The sequence below is a fragment of the Salvelinus namaycush genome, chromosome 19 (genome assembly GCF_016432855.1).
Source record: "Salvelinus namaycush isolate Seneca chromosome 19, SaNama_1.0, whole genome shotgun sequence".
NCBI lineage: Eukaryota > Metazoa > Chordata > Actinopteri > Salmoniformes > Salmonidae > Salvelinus > Salvelinus namaycush.
Window position 1 is genome coordinate 12,558,730 of NC_052325.1, and position 16,400 is coordinate 12,575,129.

General features: G+C 44.7%; 1 protein-coding gene across 1 annotated transcript; it reads left to right on the forward strand.

The window, feature by feature from the left end:
* The first annotated feature begins 7,006 nt into the window (after positions 1–7,006).
* Positions 7,007–14,308, forward strand: LOC120063735 (rho-related GTP-binding protein RhoE-like). Its single transcript, XM_039014032.1, has 3 exons — positions 7,007–7,462; positions 7,581–7,668; positions 14,166–14,308. Exons 1-3 carry the CDS (start codon positions 7,358–7,360, stop codon positions 14,291–14,293), a joined length of 321 nt encoding a protein of 106 aa, XP_038869960.1. The 5' UTR covers positions 7,007–7,357; the 3' UTR covers positions 14,294–14,308.
* The last annotated feature ends 2,092 nt before the right edge of the window (positions 14,309–16,400 follow it).

The window sequence follows — 16,400 nt, forward strand, 5'->3', positions numbered from 1 at the left end:
ATTTAGATTGTTAATGTAGATTGTATACAAAAAAAATAAAAAATCTTATGGTTAAAAATGTTCATGTTTTACTGTGACATGTTGTAGGCTCCTAAGTGGACCATAAGGTTAAAAACCAAACAAAATTAAGAAAACAAAAAAAAAATATAATAATAAATTAAGAAAAAATATATATAAAAATTTAAAAAACTAAGTAACTCCGCCAGAGTGTCTCTTTTGGGTCACTTTTGCCGGTCCCAAGCCCGGATAAAGGAGGAGGGCTGGAATTGTGACATAGAAAAAAAAAAGAATTGACAGAAGACAGTTAATTTATAGTTCTAAACATATTTAGGGTGTTTTTTACTCACTTTTTGTCTCTCCCATGGCGTTATTCCTCTCTCCTACAGCGTCCATCACAATTACATGCACATGGCCAATTATGCAAACTAGGTGATGACGCCATATAGCGACTTCTAGCGACTTTTAGGACAGCCAATAGCTACTTTCCTTACTGAGGAGTTGGCGACACTGACTCCAAACCAGAAGGTAGCAGTAGCGTTGTTTGGCAATGCATGTCCGTGTGTGTTGCTTTATGGTCTAGTCAATGTTAGCTAGCTAGCTGTGCTAATGTTGCTTTTCCTGTAGAAAGCCCTTGATACTAGCTAGATGGCCACTGCTATATAACTAGCTAGCAAGATGACAAAGAAACAATTTAATTCACTGTCCATAATCGAATACATAGATACATTTTAAGCTAGCTGGCTAACGTTAGCATGATTCACTAGCTAGCTGTTGTGCTAGCTAGGTAAAGTAAAGACACTGCATTGACTCTCGGCAGCCAGCTACAGGCAGCTGCTTCATGCGAACAAATCCATTGTGAATGAATTATAATGTTACTAGCTACAGTGGCCAGATAGCTAGCTTGGTAAAGCATGTGTTGTGTACATTGTGCTGCACTTACCACCCCATTCGTTTCATATGAAGTGTGTGTGACTGCCTGGCTCAGTTAGCAAGATAACGTTAGCTAGCTAGCTAACTAATTAGCTAGTGCACATTATCCAACCTACCAAAAAAATCCCTCCTCAAGCACAAAACTCCTTAGCTATATGTAAAAGATGTAAAGACTTGCTCTGGAATTTTTTTAATATATTGTAACGACCCTGGCTTTATAAGCGCGGATATCGACTCTACCGCTCGAGCATGCTTTTGCGGCACAGTCGATAGCGCGCTGGACTTCAGGCTAGAAGGGTTCGAGACCTGCTCCCTGCCTGTTTCATTACATTGGTGTCAGAAGTGATCGGACCTTGCATCCACGACTGTGCGTGTGCTTGGCGGGTGAGCGCGTAACTGTAAGACGAGTCGCAAGCTAGCGCGAGGACGCGCTCTTTGAAAGGAGGGAGTAGTGTAACGACCCTGGGTTTATAAGCGCGGATATCGACTTTGCAGCTTGAGCCCCACGTGGAGGTTCGTGCTCTCTGATTGGCTCAAAGTTGTTGTCCACTGCCGAACATTGCGGTTCTACAAGTAGAAACAACAGGTTCGTCGGTACCAGGTTGGTACGCAGCAGGTACTTCTTTTGTTCTAGCACGAGAAGGAACAGCCTTCTTCTATGATAAGTACCGATCGGCAGTCAGATTCATGCTTAAAGCAAAACTGTACAATAGTGACTCATGGCTAGACCTGGGCATGATGACTTTGCAGGAGGTATAGAAAGAAAGTAAAGACAGAATGATTTGAGTTTTAGCAGTAGCGGTGCATGGGTAAAATCACTAAGGAAGCCAAGCCAAGCCAGGAAAAAAGCCACATTACAACCTATGTTGTGATAATTGCGTTGTTTGCTCTGTAACCAATTAGTTCATACACCACAGTGATTTACAATAAGGCCGTGACAACAGAAAGACAACAGTCACACAGTGGCGGAATAAATTAATCTACACATACGTTTGTTTCATTACGAAACCAGAGAGCAACATCTGTCCAGTGAAGTCAACAAAGCAAATATTGCGTGTAACAAATATAACAAAGTTAAATCACCATGGTCAAGCAAGTTAATGTTTTCATCAGTTCATTAAACTACTGATTTTGAACCACGGAGTTACCGCAAGTGAGCTCAAAGACAACAGGGAGCACTGCCTCCACTATTCCAGCACCACTTCAACTTAAACATTTAAACATCATCAGATCAACGAGGCTACAGTTGAAGTCGGAAGTTTACTTACACTTAGGTTGGAGTCATTTAAAGTCGTTTTTCAACCACTCCACAAATTTCTTGTTAACAAACTATAGTTTTGGCAAGTCGGTTAGGACACCTACTTTGTGCATGACACAAGTCATTTTTCCAACTATTGTTTACAGACAGATTATTTCACTTATAATTCACTGTATCACAATTCCAGTGGGTCAGAAGTTTACATACACTAAGTTGACTTTGCCTTTAAACAGCTTGGAAAATTCGGGAAAATGATGTCATGGCTTTAGAAGCTTCTGATAGGCTAATTTACATAATTTGAGTCAATTGGAGGTGTACCTGTGGATGTATTTCAAGGCCTACCTTCAAACTCAGTGCCTCTTAGCTTGACATCATGGGGAAAATCAAAAGAAATCAGCCAACACCTCAGATTGTATAATTGTAGACCTCCACAAGTCTGGTTCACCCTTGGGAGCAATTTCCAAATACCTGAAGGTACCACGTTCATCTATACAAACAATAGTACACAAGTATAAACACCATGGGACCACGCAGCCGTCATACCACTCAGGAAGGAGACGCGTTCTGTCTCCTAGAGATAAATGTACTTTGGTGCGAAAAGTGGAAATCAATCCCAGAACAACAGCAAAGGACCTTGTGAAGATGCTGGAGGAAACCGGTACAAAAGTATCTATATCCAAAGTAAAACGAGTCCTATATGGACATAACCTGAATAGCCGCTCAGCAAGGAAGAAGCCACTGCTCCAAAACCACCATTAAAAAAGCCAGACTACGGTTTGCAACTGCACATGGGGACAAAGATTGTACTTTTTGAAGAAATGTCCTCTGGTCTGATGAAACAAAAATAGAACTGTTTGGCCATAATGACCATTGTTATGTTTGGAGGAAAAAGGTGGACGCTTGCAAGCCGAAGAACACCATCCCAACCGTGAAGCTCGAGGGTGGCAGCATCATGATGTGGGGGTGCTTTGCTGCAGGAGGGACTGGTGCACTTCACAAAATAGATGGCATCATGAGGTAGGAAAATTATGTGGATATATTGAAGCAACATCTCAAGACATCAGTCAGGAAGTTAAAGCTTGGTCGCAAATGGGTCTTCCAAATGGACAATGACCCCAAGCATACATCCAAAGTTGTGTCAAAATGGCTTAAGGACAACAAGTCAAGGTATTGGAGTGGCCATCACAAAGCCCTGACCTCAATCCTCTAGAAAATTTGTGGGCAGAACTGAAAAAGCGTATGCGAGCAAGGAGGCCTACAAACCTAAATAAAGTGATGATCCTAACTGACCTAAGACAGGGAATTTTTTACTAGGATTAAATATCAGGAATTGTGAAAAACTGAGTTTAAATGTATTTGGCTAAGGTGTATGTAAATGTTCGACATTTAGGGCCTGGTGTTAAGGGTCACGCTGTGTAATTCCAATGGCAGGGTTTTTTACTGACTTCCCACCCGACAGGTCATGGACTTTCTAAACTATCCAGAACAGGCACTAGGTGCTGGTGCTTGGTAGAGTATACAGGAGAGTTATTGGCTCGTAATATGTACACTGAACAAAAATATAAATGCAACATGTGAAGCGTTGGTCCCATGTTTCATGAGCTGAAATAAAAGATCCCAGAAATGTTCTATACGCACCAAAAACGTATTTTTCTCAGATGTTGTGCACAAAGATGTTTACATCCCTTTTAGTCAGAATTTCTCCTTTGCCAAGATAATTCATCCCCCTGATAGGTGTGGTATATCAAGAAGCTGATTAAACAGCATGATCATTACACAAGTGCACCTTGTGCTGGGGAAAATAAAAGGCAGGACGTCCAACTGGCCTCATAACCATAGACCACGTGTAACCATGACAGCCCAGGCCCTCCACATCCGGCTTCTTCACCTGCGGGATGGTCTGAGACAAGCCACCTGGACAGCTGATGAAACTGTGGGTGTGCACCACTGAATAATTGCTGCACAAACTGTCAGAAACTGTTTCAAGGAAGCTAATCTGCATGCTTGTCATCCTAACTAGGGTCTTGACCTGTCTGCAGTTCGGCGTCGTAACCGACTTCAATGGGCAAATGCTCTCCTTCAATGGCCACTGGCACGCTAGAGAAGTGTGCCCTTCATGGACGAATCTCAGTTTCAACTGTATTGGGCAGATGGCTGACAGTGTGTATGGCGTTGTGTGGGCAAGCACTTTGCTGATGTCAACATTGTGAACAGAATGCCCCATGGTGGCGGTGGGGTTATAGTATGGGGAGGCATAAGCTATGGACAATAAACACAATTGCATTTTATTGATGATCATTTTAATGCACAGAGTTACCGTGATGAGATCCTGAGTCCCATTGTTGTGCCATTCATCTGACGCCTTCACCTCATGTTTCAGCATGATAAATCATGGCCCGATGTCGCAAGGGTTTGTACACAATTCCTGGAAGCTGAAAATGTTCCAGTTCTTCCATGGCCTGCATACTCACCAGACATGTCACCTATTGACCATGTTTCGGATGCTCCCGCCAATATCCAGCTACCTCACAGCCATTGAAGAGGAGTGGGACAACATTACAAAGGCCACAATCAACAGCCTGATCAACTCTATGCGCAGAAGATGTGTCACGCTGCATGAGGCAAATGGTGGTCACACCAGATACGGACTGTTTTTTCTGATCCACGCCCCTACTTTTTTTAAAAGTATCTGTGACCAACAGATGCATATCTGTATTCCCAGTCATGTGAAATCCATAGATCACAGTAGGCTGTCGTGGGGAGAACGGATCATAATAATGGCTGAAACTTAGCAAATGGAATGGCATCAAACCATGTGTTTGATGTATTTGATGATATTATTCTGATTCCCCTCCAGTCATTACCACGACCCTGTTCTCCCCAATTAAGGTGCCACCAACCTCCTGTGCCATAGATTAGGGCCTAATACCTTTTTTTTCAATTGACTGATTTCTTATACAGTATGAACCGTAACTAAGTAAAATCTTTGAAATTGTTGCATGTTGACGTTGTATTTTTGTTCAGTGTGAGTACAGGGAGGCTGCTGTCTTGGGTTAAGCTCAGCCACTGGAGCATTCCCAGACAGAGTTGTGGCTGGAGTGTGAGGTTTTGTTTTCATAGAGGTGTGTGCAGTGCTGGCAACAACATGAACCTGGACAATATAATTTTTGTTGTTTACAAAGCATATACATTTGAAAGTCATTGGCATTGATTGATGACAAGAACATTTGTAATTGTTCAGTTCTATGAATTTCTTTCACATTTCTGGTTGTAAGTATTCACTGTTGTCATATGAATGACTTATTTGGAGTACAGTTTAGCCCCAAATCCTGGAAAACTTTCACCCCAAGTACAGACTTCCAGCTGATAAAGCAAAGGAGTCCATCTTGTGAGACCTGTGATCTGGGCCAAAGATAGTTGTCAATGAACTTGTGGACAGTAGAGGCTCACATCCGTATTCACATTATAGGACCTACGTATTAACTGAAAGCTGCATGACTTATGTAAGAGCCAATGTCAAAAGGTCAGTGAGTATTGGATGTTTTGTCTATTTCACAAAAGATACCTTGTGACAAACATGGAAATGCTTCTTTCATCCATGGCACTGAATCTGTGTGTAGTAAACTCACATTTTAGGACACTATCAGAGAGAGTTTGCCATTAATTCAGTAAACTACAATGGTGTCCTCTATCTTGGTAGGTTACCGATAACAACAAAGGCTGTTCTGTGTCAAAATCCCTTTGTGTTCCACAGAATGTGTTCTGACCACACAATGGAGGCTCTCAGGGAGGAAAAAACTGTCATCAAAAAGTGCTGATTCTTAGCAAGGCCTAGTATGTAACCTGACAGAAAAGCAATCTGAGTGTGAAAGAGGCTTGAGTCATAGCTTTCCTCAGAGGAAAAGCTGACTGCTTCAAATCACTTCATTACTATGCAAGACCATGTTCCTTTACAGTGAAGCCCACCATAGAAAGGAACTTTTACAGCGTTAGGTCCTTATCACATACCACAATACAGCAACACTCCATCAACACACAACGACAGTGTTATTGAGTGTTACTTTGCGGTGAGCGGTGAGTCGAAAGGACTCATAATTCTACATTATGAAGCTGTGTTGAAAACAATGTACTCTACTTGCCCTGCATGGTCCACTTCTTCAAGGAGAGATATCATCTTAAATACCTGCTACCAAAGATACCGCAGCGCTGATTGTAACTCCTCTCAAGTCAGAATTAAGGTGAGTCTACTGAGTCTCCTGTTGTGTTTGCTTCAGGACAATATGGCAGCATAGTGGGGGAGGCTCTCCCCTCTCAGCACCCAAGCATAACTCCAGCTGTTTTCATCACTCTCAAGGTTATTGATATGCATTGCAGACAAACATCTCATTGGCTTCAGTACTACAGTCGTTTTAAAGGAGAGTGCACTAGTTTCAACCCCTCAACCCCTTTAAAGTGGTTATAAATATAAAAAGCAAATAAATACAAATATTGAGACTTCATTCCAGACAGTTCATTCAAAGTCCAATAAACACCAATAAAACTAATGGGAATACATTACAGGTTCCAAAGGATGACACAATTATTACTTATGTTTGTAGATTATATTCTGATTTACACCTACTGCAAAATAATGTTTTATTGCAATAACATTATAATTACTGTAGGACCTTTAATATTATTTATCAGAAATTGTGTAATTCACTGTCAACCAAATATGTATTACAGCTCCTCAAATGACAAACTGGTCTGATACATGCGTGCTCGACCTACTTGCGCAACGCCCTCGCTCTCTGACTAGAAATAGGAGTGAATCCTCAAACTCCGGCAAACTCCAGGCTGAGGACCGTTGAGTCTTATAAAGGGTCTGGAGCTCTCGGATACAGGACTGGCTATATGGGACGCTACTTGGATGTCACAGTCTTTCACTCTCCTAAGGGATCATATTAATTATTTAAAGGTTTTCTATTTTTACATTTTTTAAGTTACTTTCCCGTCGCGACGTTCTCATTCAGGATAGATGATTCTGTGCAGCTGGCTGATGCAGTCCGCCCATCATCATACTTGGGAATCTAGAACATTCGGATGTTCTGTTGATCCCGACTTTATTCTTCTTTAGGACACTTTCTATTTTATGGAAAGACGGAGGACAATATCACAATTCGTTACAAAATGGATTTAAATCCAAGCGTAAAATGTAAAATAGTTGTCGTTGGGGATAGTGAATGTGGGAAAACCGCTCTACTTAATGTGTTTGCAAAAGATTCATTTCCTGAGGTGAGTTTTGTGACATATTTGTCATTTTTTAAAACATGATTATTATGAGTTATTAATCAGCTTGCAACATTTCTTTCTGTGTCTAAACATGGATATCACCATTTTATTTCATCTGTAGGGCTACATTCCCACGGTGTTTGAGAACTACACGGCCAGTTTTGAAATCGATACGCAGAGAGTTGAACTCCGTCTGTGGGACACTTCAGGTGAGGACCCACTGCACATTATTACCCTTCTGAAAGCCTACGTCACTGTCATACATGCTGTAGCTAATAAATACCAGGCATGAAACATCTAGAGTGTTCTGCAACAGAAAACAAGCATGGAATCCTGATATGCAGTATTGGCCACATTATGTGCTTTACAGTAACAGCCAGTCCCTTTGAGAGGAATGGTCTGACGCTGCCTCTCTGGAATGTGGTAAAGGGGTAGATAGGAGTCGGATAACAGTTATGGAAACCTTTTGTACACCACCAGCATTAGCCTACATCTGAAACGACCCGCACAACCTTGAACACCTGACAATGTGGGTACTCAAACACTGGTGTTGCCTCTGTATAGAATTGTACATCAGTCTTGTGAAATCAACATAGGCTACTTACTGACATACATTTTTGTCCTGTGCACTCTGAAGTAAAGGCAAACCTTGCATTGGCACCTGTTTTGTATGCCTCAGTCTGTAGGAGTATATTTGTACTTCATTTATGAGACCTTTTTTCAGCTGTCTATGAGGAGAGACAATCTAAAGGGCGGTAACGAAATTAGAGACACTTATTTTCCCCTGGCCAACATACACACATTTTCACTCTGAGAGCTTGGCCTGGCCGGTCCTCTTGCATTATTTGTTTTATAAAGCCGCCCCCCCTCACAGCCTCACACACTCAACAGGAATCCCATATAAAGATCCCCGGGGGATCTAACCCAAACCCAGCCCCAGGTCTGGTCTGCACAATCTAACCCAGCCCCAGGTCTGGTCTGCACAATCTAACCCAGCCCCAGGTCTGGTCTGCACAATCTAACCCAGCCCCAGGTCTGGTCTGCACAATCTAACCCAGCCCCAGGTCTGGTCTGCACAATCTAACCCAGCCCCAGGTCTGGTCTGCACAATCTAACCCAGCCTCAGGTCTGGTCTGCACAATCTAACCCAGCCCCAGGTCTGGTCTGCACAATCTAACCCAGCCCCAGGTCTGGTCTGCACAATCTAACCCAGCCTCAGGTCTGGTCTGCACAATCTAACCCAGCCCCAGGTCTGGTCTGCACAATCTAACCCAGCCCCAGGTCTGGTCTGCACAATCTAACCCAGCCTCAGGTCTGGTCTGCACAATCTAACCCAGCCCCAGGTCTGGTCTGCACAATCTAACCCAGCCTCAGGTCTGGTCTGAACAATCTAACCCAGCCTCAGGTCTGGTCTGCACAATCTAACCCAGCCTCAGGTCTGGTCTGCACAATCTAACCCAGCCTCAGGTCTGGTCTGCACAATCTAACCCAGCCTCAGGTCTGGGGGGGATCGGTTAAGCTAACGTAGGCTAATGCGATTAGCATGAGGTTGTAAGTAACAAGAACATTTCCCAGGACATAGACATATCTGATATTGGCAGAAAGCTTACATTCTTGTTAATCTAACTGCACTGTCCAATTTACAGTAGCAATTACAGTGAAAGAATACCATGCTATTGTTTGAGGAGAGTGCACAATTTTGAACATGAAAATGTATTAATAAACAAATTAGGCACATTTGGGCAGTCTTGATACAACATTTTTAACAGAAATGCAATGGTTCATTGGATCAGTCTAAAACTTTGAACATACACTGCTGCCATCTAGTGGCCAAAATCTAAATTGCACCTGGGCTGGAATAATACATTATGGCATTTCTCTTGCATTTCAAAGATGATGGTTTTTTGTTTGTATTATCTTTTACCAGATCTATTGTGTTATATTCTCCTACATTCCTTTCACAGTTCCACAAACTTCAAAGTGTTTTTTTTTTCAAATAGTACCAAGAATATCCATATCCTTGCTTCAGGGCCTGAGCTACAGGCAGTTAGATTTGGGTATGTCATTTTAGGCGAAAATTGGAGAGAAAAAAAAGGGGCGGATCCTTAAGAGGTTTTAACCCAGGTCCAGGTCTGGGGGATCTAACCTTAACCCTGGGGGATCTAACCTTAACCCTGCCTCAGGTCTGGGGGATCTAACCTTAACCCTGGGGGATCTAACCTTAACCCTGCCTCAGGTCTGGGGGATCTAACCTTAACCCTGGGGGATCTAACCTTAACCCTGGGGGATCTAACCTTAACCCAGCCCCAGGTCTGGAGGTAATTACCTGCTAAACTACAGTTGCGGATGCCTCCAGCCTGGACTGGTTGGGTGATTGGGCTGCTCTGCCTCCCTGGGTCTGTGTACTGCTCTGGGAGGAGAGGGAGTAGTAGGGGGAAAGAGAAAGGGGGATACCTAGACAGTTGTATAACTGAATGCATTCAACTGAAATGTGTCTTATGCATTTATCCCAACCCCTCTGAATCAGAGAGGTGCGGGGGGCTGCCTTAAGTGACAGTCACATCATCAGCACCCAGGGAACAGTGGGTTAACTGCTTTGCTCAGAACATAAGATTTTTACCTTGTCAGCTCGGGGATTTGATCCAGCAACCTTTCAGTTACTGGTCCAACGGTCCTACCCACCAGGCTACCTGCCGGTCAGGGAGTCCTCTGGGCTGGGTGGAGACGTGTGTGTAGAGAGGGGGTAGTAAGGGGTTGAGGGAGTGCTTTGGGCTAGGTGAAGAGGGGTGTGTAGAGAGGGGTGAGGGAGTGCGTTGGGCTGCCTCTCCTCTGCTCTGTGACCTTAAGCTGATTGTGGCGTCCCTTGGGTCTGTCCAGGACACGACTCAGTGATTACACCACAGCTTCAGGAAGAGCTGACACCAGTATTGACACACCAGGGCTGATACACCAGGGCAGCCCTCACCACACACACCAGTCCTCACCAGACACACCAGTCCTCACCAGACACACCAGTCCTCACCACACACACCAGTCCTCACCACACACACCAGTCCTCACCACACACACCAGTCCTCACCACACACACCAGTCCTCACCACACACACCAGTCCTTACCACACACACCAGTCCTTACCACACACACGAGTCCTCACCACACACACCAGTCCTCACCACACACACCAGTCCTTACCACACACACCAGTCCTCACCACACACACCAGTCCTCACCACACACACCAGTCCTTACCACACACACCAGTCCTCACCACACACACCAGTCCTCACCACACACACCAGTCCTCACCACACACACCAGTCCTCTCCAGACACACCAGTCCTCACCACACACCAGTCCTCACCACATACCAGTCCTCACCACACACCAGTCCTCACCAGACACACCAGTCCTCACCACACACCAGTCCTCACCACACACCAGTCCTCACCAGACACACCAGTCCTCACCAGACACACCAGTCCTCACCACACACCAGTCCTCACCAGACACACCAGTCCTCACCAGACACACCAGTCCTCACTAGACACACCAGTCCTCACCACACACACCAGTCCTCACCAGACACACCAGGGCTGACACACACACCAGTCCTCACCACACACCAGTCGTCACCACACACCAGTCCTCACCACACACACCAGTCCTCACCACACACACCAGTCCTCACCACACACACCAGTCCTCACCACACACACCAGTCCTCACCAGACACACCAGTCCTCACCAGACACACCAGTCCTCACCACACACACCAGTCCTCACCACACACACCAGTCCTCACCACACACACCAGTCCTCACCACACACACCAGTCCTCACCACACACACCAGTCCTCTCCAGACACACCAGTCCTCTCCAGACACACCAGTCCTCACCACACACCAGTCCTCACCAGACACACCAGTCCTCACCAGACACACCAGTCCTCACCAGACACACCAGTCCTCACCACACACCAGTCCTCACCAGACACACCAGGGCTGACACACATCTAAGGAGTTCCACTGGACCAGCAATCCCCTCCCTCTCATCACAACATGATGGTGTGATAACGTAGATTTGGTGGAATTGTTTTGATAACCTTGTGGATAGGGTGGCGCGTTTTGAGATACATGATAGTTGTTTATTGTTATCACAAACGAGTCTCATGTGGAAATTGGAGTACCGCAACTACGTATAATGGGTAAAGAGCCTCCAACACAACTAGGTATAATGGGTAAAGAGCCTCCAACACAACTAGGTATAATGGGTAAAGAGCCTCCAACACAACTAGGTATAATGGGTAAAGAGCCTCCAACACTTTGCCACCCTCTCTCTCTCTCTCTACTTTATAATGCACATGTAGTCCACTTAGACTCGTGCTAGTTTTCTTAAAAGTGTATACATCTATTCTAGTGATTAATTGAACATCATCCCATATCATGGTAGCCTCATTATACTGCACATGCCATGTACAGTAGTTTCTCTCCTAGGGATATCAGTAAAGATGCTGGATCTTAATTTGATCACCCTGTTGCAGGAGAACTTTCCTGCAATGCAGGAAATTTAAAACGTATAGCAAAGAGACTTCTGAAGTTTGTAATTTCCACTTTGAAATGTCAGACTTGATTTTCCCTTACGAAAAATGTATCAACCACTACAAAAATGTCCATTGATTATAATCTACATAATAATTCACATTTCCTGTTGCCGATTGATAATTTTTTCTGCTGTAGAAAACTAGCTCAAATTAAGATCCTACATCAGTTGGTGAGTTCACTGAAATATAGGGTTACCCAGATGATCTTGTCTAGCTCCCTTCTCATCACATAGTACCCTACTCATTATTTTAGAGCTTTCTGGACCAACCTGCATGAAGAATAGCACCTGAGAATAACTCTAACACAGTTAGCTGAAAGGTCATTAGAAATGCATGGGACTCCAGTGTTCTAGGTTCTGTATGTGGATCAATGTGTTTAGTAGAGGAATTCCCCCCCCCCAGTGGAATGTCAATGGTCTGACCGTGTCATTGGTCCGGCGAAGTGGTTATATCCACCCCTGTGAGAAATATCCTCCTGGAGATTTCCTGTCTCTCTCCTATAAGCACAACTATTACTTATATGTAATAGTTATGTGCATTGACTTGGGTTGGTGTCCTGTATTTCTGTAGCCCCTAACCCACCTATCTGATCGATGAGCTGTACGTTGAATGAGGAAAGATGCCTTAGATTAGTTTGATGTCGTTGTTTTATCATGTACACTTTTCATCACGTCTCACAGCGACATATACATTTACTGTACTTCGAGCCTAAAATTGCAATTTCTTACAGTCTGTTAGGTTTACCCCATTTTTATCAACTCAATCCTACAACACTATTTTAATGTTCCCATGGAAAATCCTTCATACCAGAGTTTTAAACATTCCAAATCCCCCACGTCTTCTGGTCGAGCCATTTATCAGACCTTAAGGTGGGCTATGAAAATAAGGGCCTCAAGGCTGTTTGTTTAACATAAGAAATCTGACTCGCCAGACTTGAAAATATTTCTTCATTGTTTACATCTGCTGGTGTGAATTTGTTCGTGGAGAAACGTGCCGGGAGGGGCATCCATGTCATACCACAGCATATGATTTATAGGCACTCTACCATGTCCAAATATTCAAATGGGCCCACTGGTACAGAAGTTTACTCCTGAGAATTCAAACTGAGTTTAATTGTGTTTAGGTAAATTAGAGTGAAAATTGAAAAGACAGATGGTGATGGTGCCATTGGTGTTTTGGTCCGTGTTTTGGTCCAGAGTGGGACCATCTGGATTCCATTTGTGAATCAAAACATTTCTGGTTTGGGTGGGGGAAAACGTTGTAAAGCCAGCTTCAGAAGTAATGGATCAGGTTTTGAGTGATTGTTATGACTTCAAGTCATGATGTGAAATAGCATACTTTAACCCCGCATTCTTTAGAATTCAATGGCACAATTCAGGAACCTAGCTTATTCTACATGGCTTTGTATTCTAAAGGAGAAAGCCCTTTGGCATGGAACCCTTAGACAATTACACAAATCTCCTTTCTGAGAATGAGAAGCTGTTTCCTACAGTAGAGACTATGTGTGAGATATGGTGTTTTCGTGCAGCCAGTTTGGATTAAAGGTAATATATAACCTGTGTGAGGAGAGGAGCCCCCTCATGTTGTAACTCAAAGACCACCCTACTGTGGGAAACTAGAAAATCCCCACCATTTTTCACAGAGGCACAATGGGGAGATGGGAACTTCCAGACATTAGTGTTGGTTTGGTTTCTTTACCTGGGATCCAACCTGACCCAGTCCACCACAGAGCTTCAACAGCCATAAAGATTCTCTACATTCCACACTACACACATTTATCCCAGGAAAACCTTCAGGACATGAGGCTATGTTACAGATTGTTTAGTGTGCAGTATGTACGTCACAAGTGTGTATTTCACTGGTAAAATACCTCATAGAATTTTGTATTAGTTGGATTCTGTAACTTTGTTTCTACTCCTGTTTGGAATGGGGACCACTGCAGTTTGATCAATCTCTGAAAATAACATTGTCATTGTTTGAATCAACGCATCTATGGAAAGGTACATGTTGGTTAACTTACAGGAAGTTGAGGAAGTACCGTGACCCAGTTACCACAGACCCGCTTTTACTTGACTAACAACATGGTGACGTGTTTGAATTGCAGGTTCACCATACTATGACAACGTGCGACCTCTCTCCTACCCGGACTCTGATGCAGTCCTCATCTGCTTTGACATCAGCAGACCAGAGACCCTGGACAGTGTACTGAAGAAGGTGAGTGTTTTGGGATGATGTAGCGGACTCTTGTTCTGGAAGATAAGCTGCCTCGGCTCCTCTTGAACTGGTGAACAATGGCCTGTCCCAATGGCATTTTCATTCAGTCCCCTTGACCCTCTCTAGAAAGGCCTCCATTTGTGTTTCTGGGTCAAGTGACCTCTGAAAAACCTAATTCTGCTGAAAACTAGCTTTACCAATGAGAGGAGACTAGAACTAGGGCTGTACCAATGAGAGGAGACTAGAACCAAGGCTTTACCAATGAGAGGAGACTAGAACTAGGGCTTTGCCAATGAGAGGAGACTAGAACTAGGGCTTTACCAATGAGAGGAGAATAGAACTAGGGCTGTACCAATGAGAGGAGACTAGAACTAGGGCTGTACCAATGAGGGGGTACTAGAACTAGGGCTGTACCAATGAGAGGAGACTAGAACTAGGGCTGTACCAATGAGAGGAGACTAGAACTAGGGCTGTACCAATGAGAGGAGACTAGAACTAGGGCTGTACCAATGAGAGGAGACTAGAACTAGGGCTGTACCAATGAGAGGAGACTAGAACCAAGGCTTTACCAATGAGAGGAGACTAGAACTAGGGCTGTACCAATGAGGGGGTACTAGAACTAGGGCTGTACCAATGAGAGGAGACTAGAACTAGGGCTGTACCAATGAGAGGAGACTAGAACTAGGGCTGTACCAATGAGAGGAGACTAGAACTAGGGCTGTACCAATGAGAGGAGACTAGAACCAAGGCTTTACCAATGAGAGGAGACTAGAACTAGGGCTGTACCAATGAGGGGGGACTAGAACTCGAACCGTACCAATGAGGGGGGACTAGAACTCGAACCGTACCAATGAGGGGGGACTAGAACTAGGACCGTACCAATGAGGGGGGACTAGAACTAGGACCGTACCAATGAGGGGGGACTAGAACTAGGGCCATACCAATGAGGGGGGACTAGAACTAGGGCCATACCAATGAGGGGGGACTAGAACTAGGACCATACCAATGAGGGGGGACTAGAACTAGGACCGTACCAATGAGGGGGGACTAGAACTAGGACCATACCAATGAGGGGGGACTAGAACTAGGACCATACCAATGAGGGGGGACTAGAACTAGGACCATACCAATGAGGGGGGACTAGAACTAGGACCATACCAATGAGGGGGGACTAGAACTAGGACCATACCAATGAGGGGGGACTAGAACCAGGGCTGTACCAATGAGAGGAGACTAGAACCAAGGCTTTACCAATGAGAGGAGACTAGAACTAGGGCTGTACCAATGAGAGGAGACTAGAACCAAGGCTTTACCAATGAGAGGAGACTAGAACCAGGGCTGTACCAATGAGAGGAGACTGGAACTAGGACTGTACCAATGAGAGGAGACTAGAACCAGGGCTGTACCAATGAGAGGAGACTAGAACTAGGGCTGTACCAATGAGGGGGTACTAGAACTAAGGCTGTACCAATGAGAGGAGACTAGAACTAGGGCTGTACCAATGAGAGGAGACTAGAACTAGGGCTGTACCAATGAGAGGAGACTAGAACCAGGGCTGTACCAATGAGAGGAGACTAGAACTAGGACTGTACCAATGAGGGGGGACTAGAACTAGGACCTTACCAATGAGGGGGGACTAGAACTAGGACCATACCAGTGAGGGGGGACTAGAACTAGGACAATACCAATGAGGGGGGACTAGAACTAGGGCCATACCAATGAGGGGGGACTAGAACTAGGGCTGTACCAATGAGGGGGGACTAGAACTAGGGCCATACCAATGAGGGGGGACTAGAACTAGGGCCATACCAATGAGGGGGGACTAGAACTAGGACCATACCAATGAGGGGGGACTAGAACTAGGACCATACCAATGAGGGGGGACTAGAACTAGGACAGTACCAATGAGGGGGGACTAGAACTAGGACCATACCAATGAGGGGGGACTAGAACTAGGACCATACCAATGAGGGGGGACTAGAACTCGAACCGTACCAATGAGGGGGGACTAGAACTTGGACCGTACCAATGAGGGGGGACTAGAACTTGGACCGTACCAATGAGGGGGAACTAGAACTAGGACCGTACCAATGAGGGGGGACTAGAACTAGGGCCGTACCAATGA

Coding starts and splice junctions, on each gene's coding strand:
- LOC120063735 (XM_039014032.1), top strand. CDS start 7,358: ATGGATTTAAATCCAAGCGTAAAATGTAAAATAGTTGTCGTTGGGGAT. Junction 7,463..7,580: donor CAAAAGATTCATTTCCTGAG/GTGAGTTTTGTG, acceptor TTTCATCTGTAG/GGCTACATTCCCACGGTGTT. Junction 7,669..14,165: donor CCGTCTGTGGGACACTTCAG/GTGAGGACCCAC, acceptor TTTGAATTGCAG/GTTCACCATACTATGACAAC.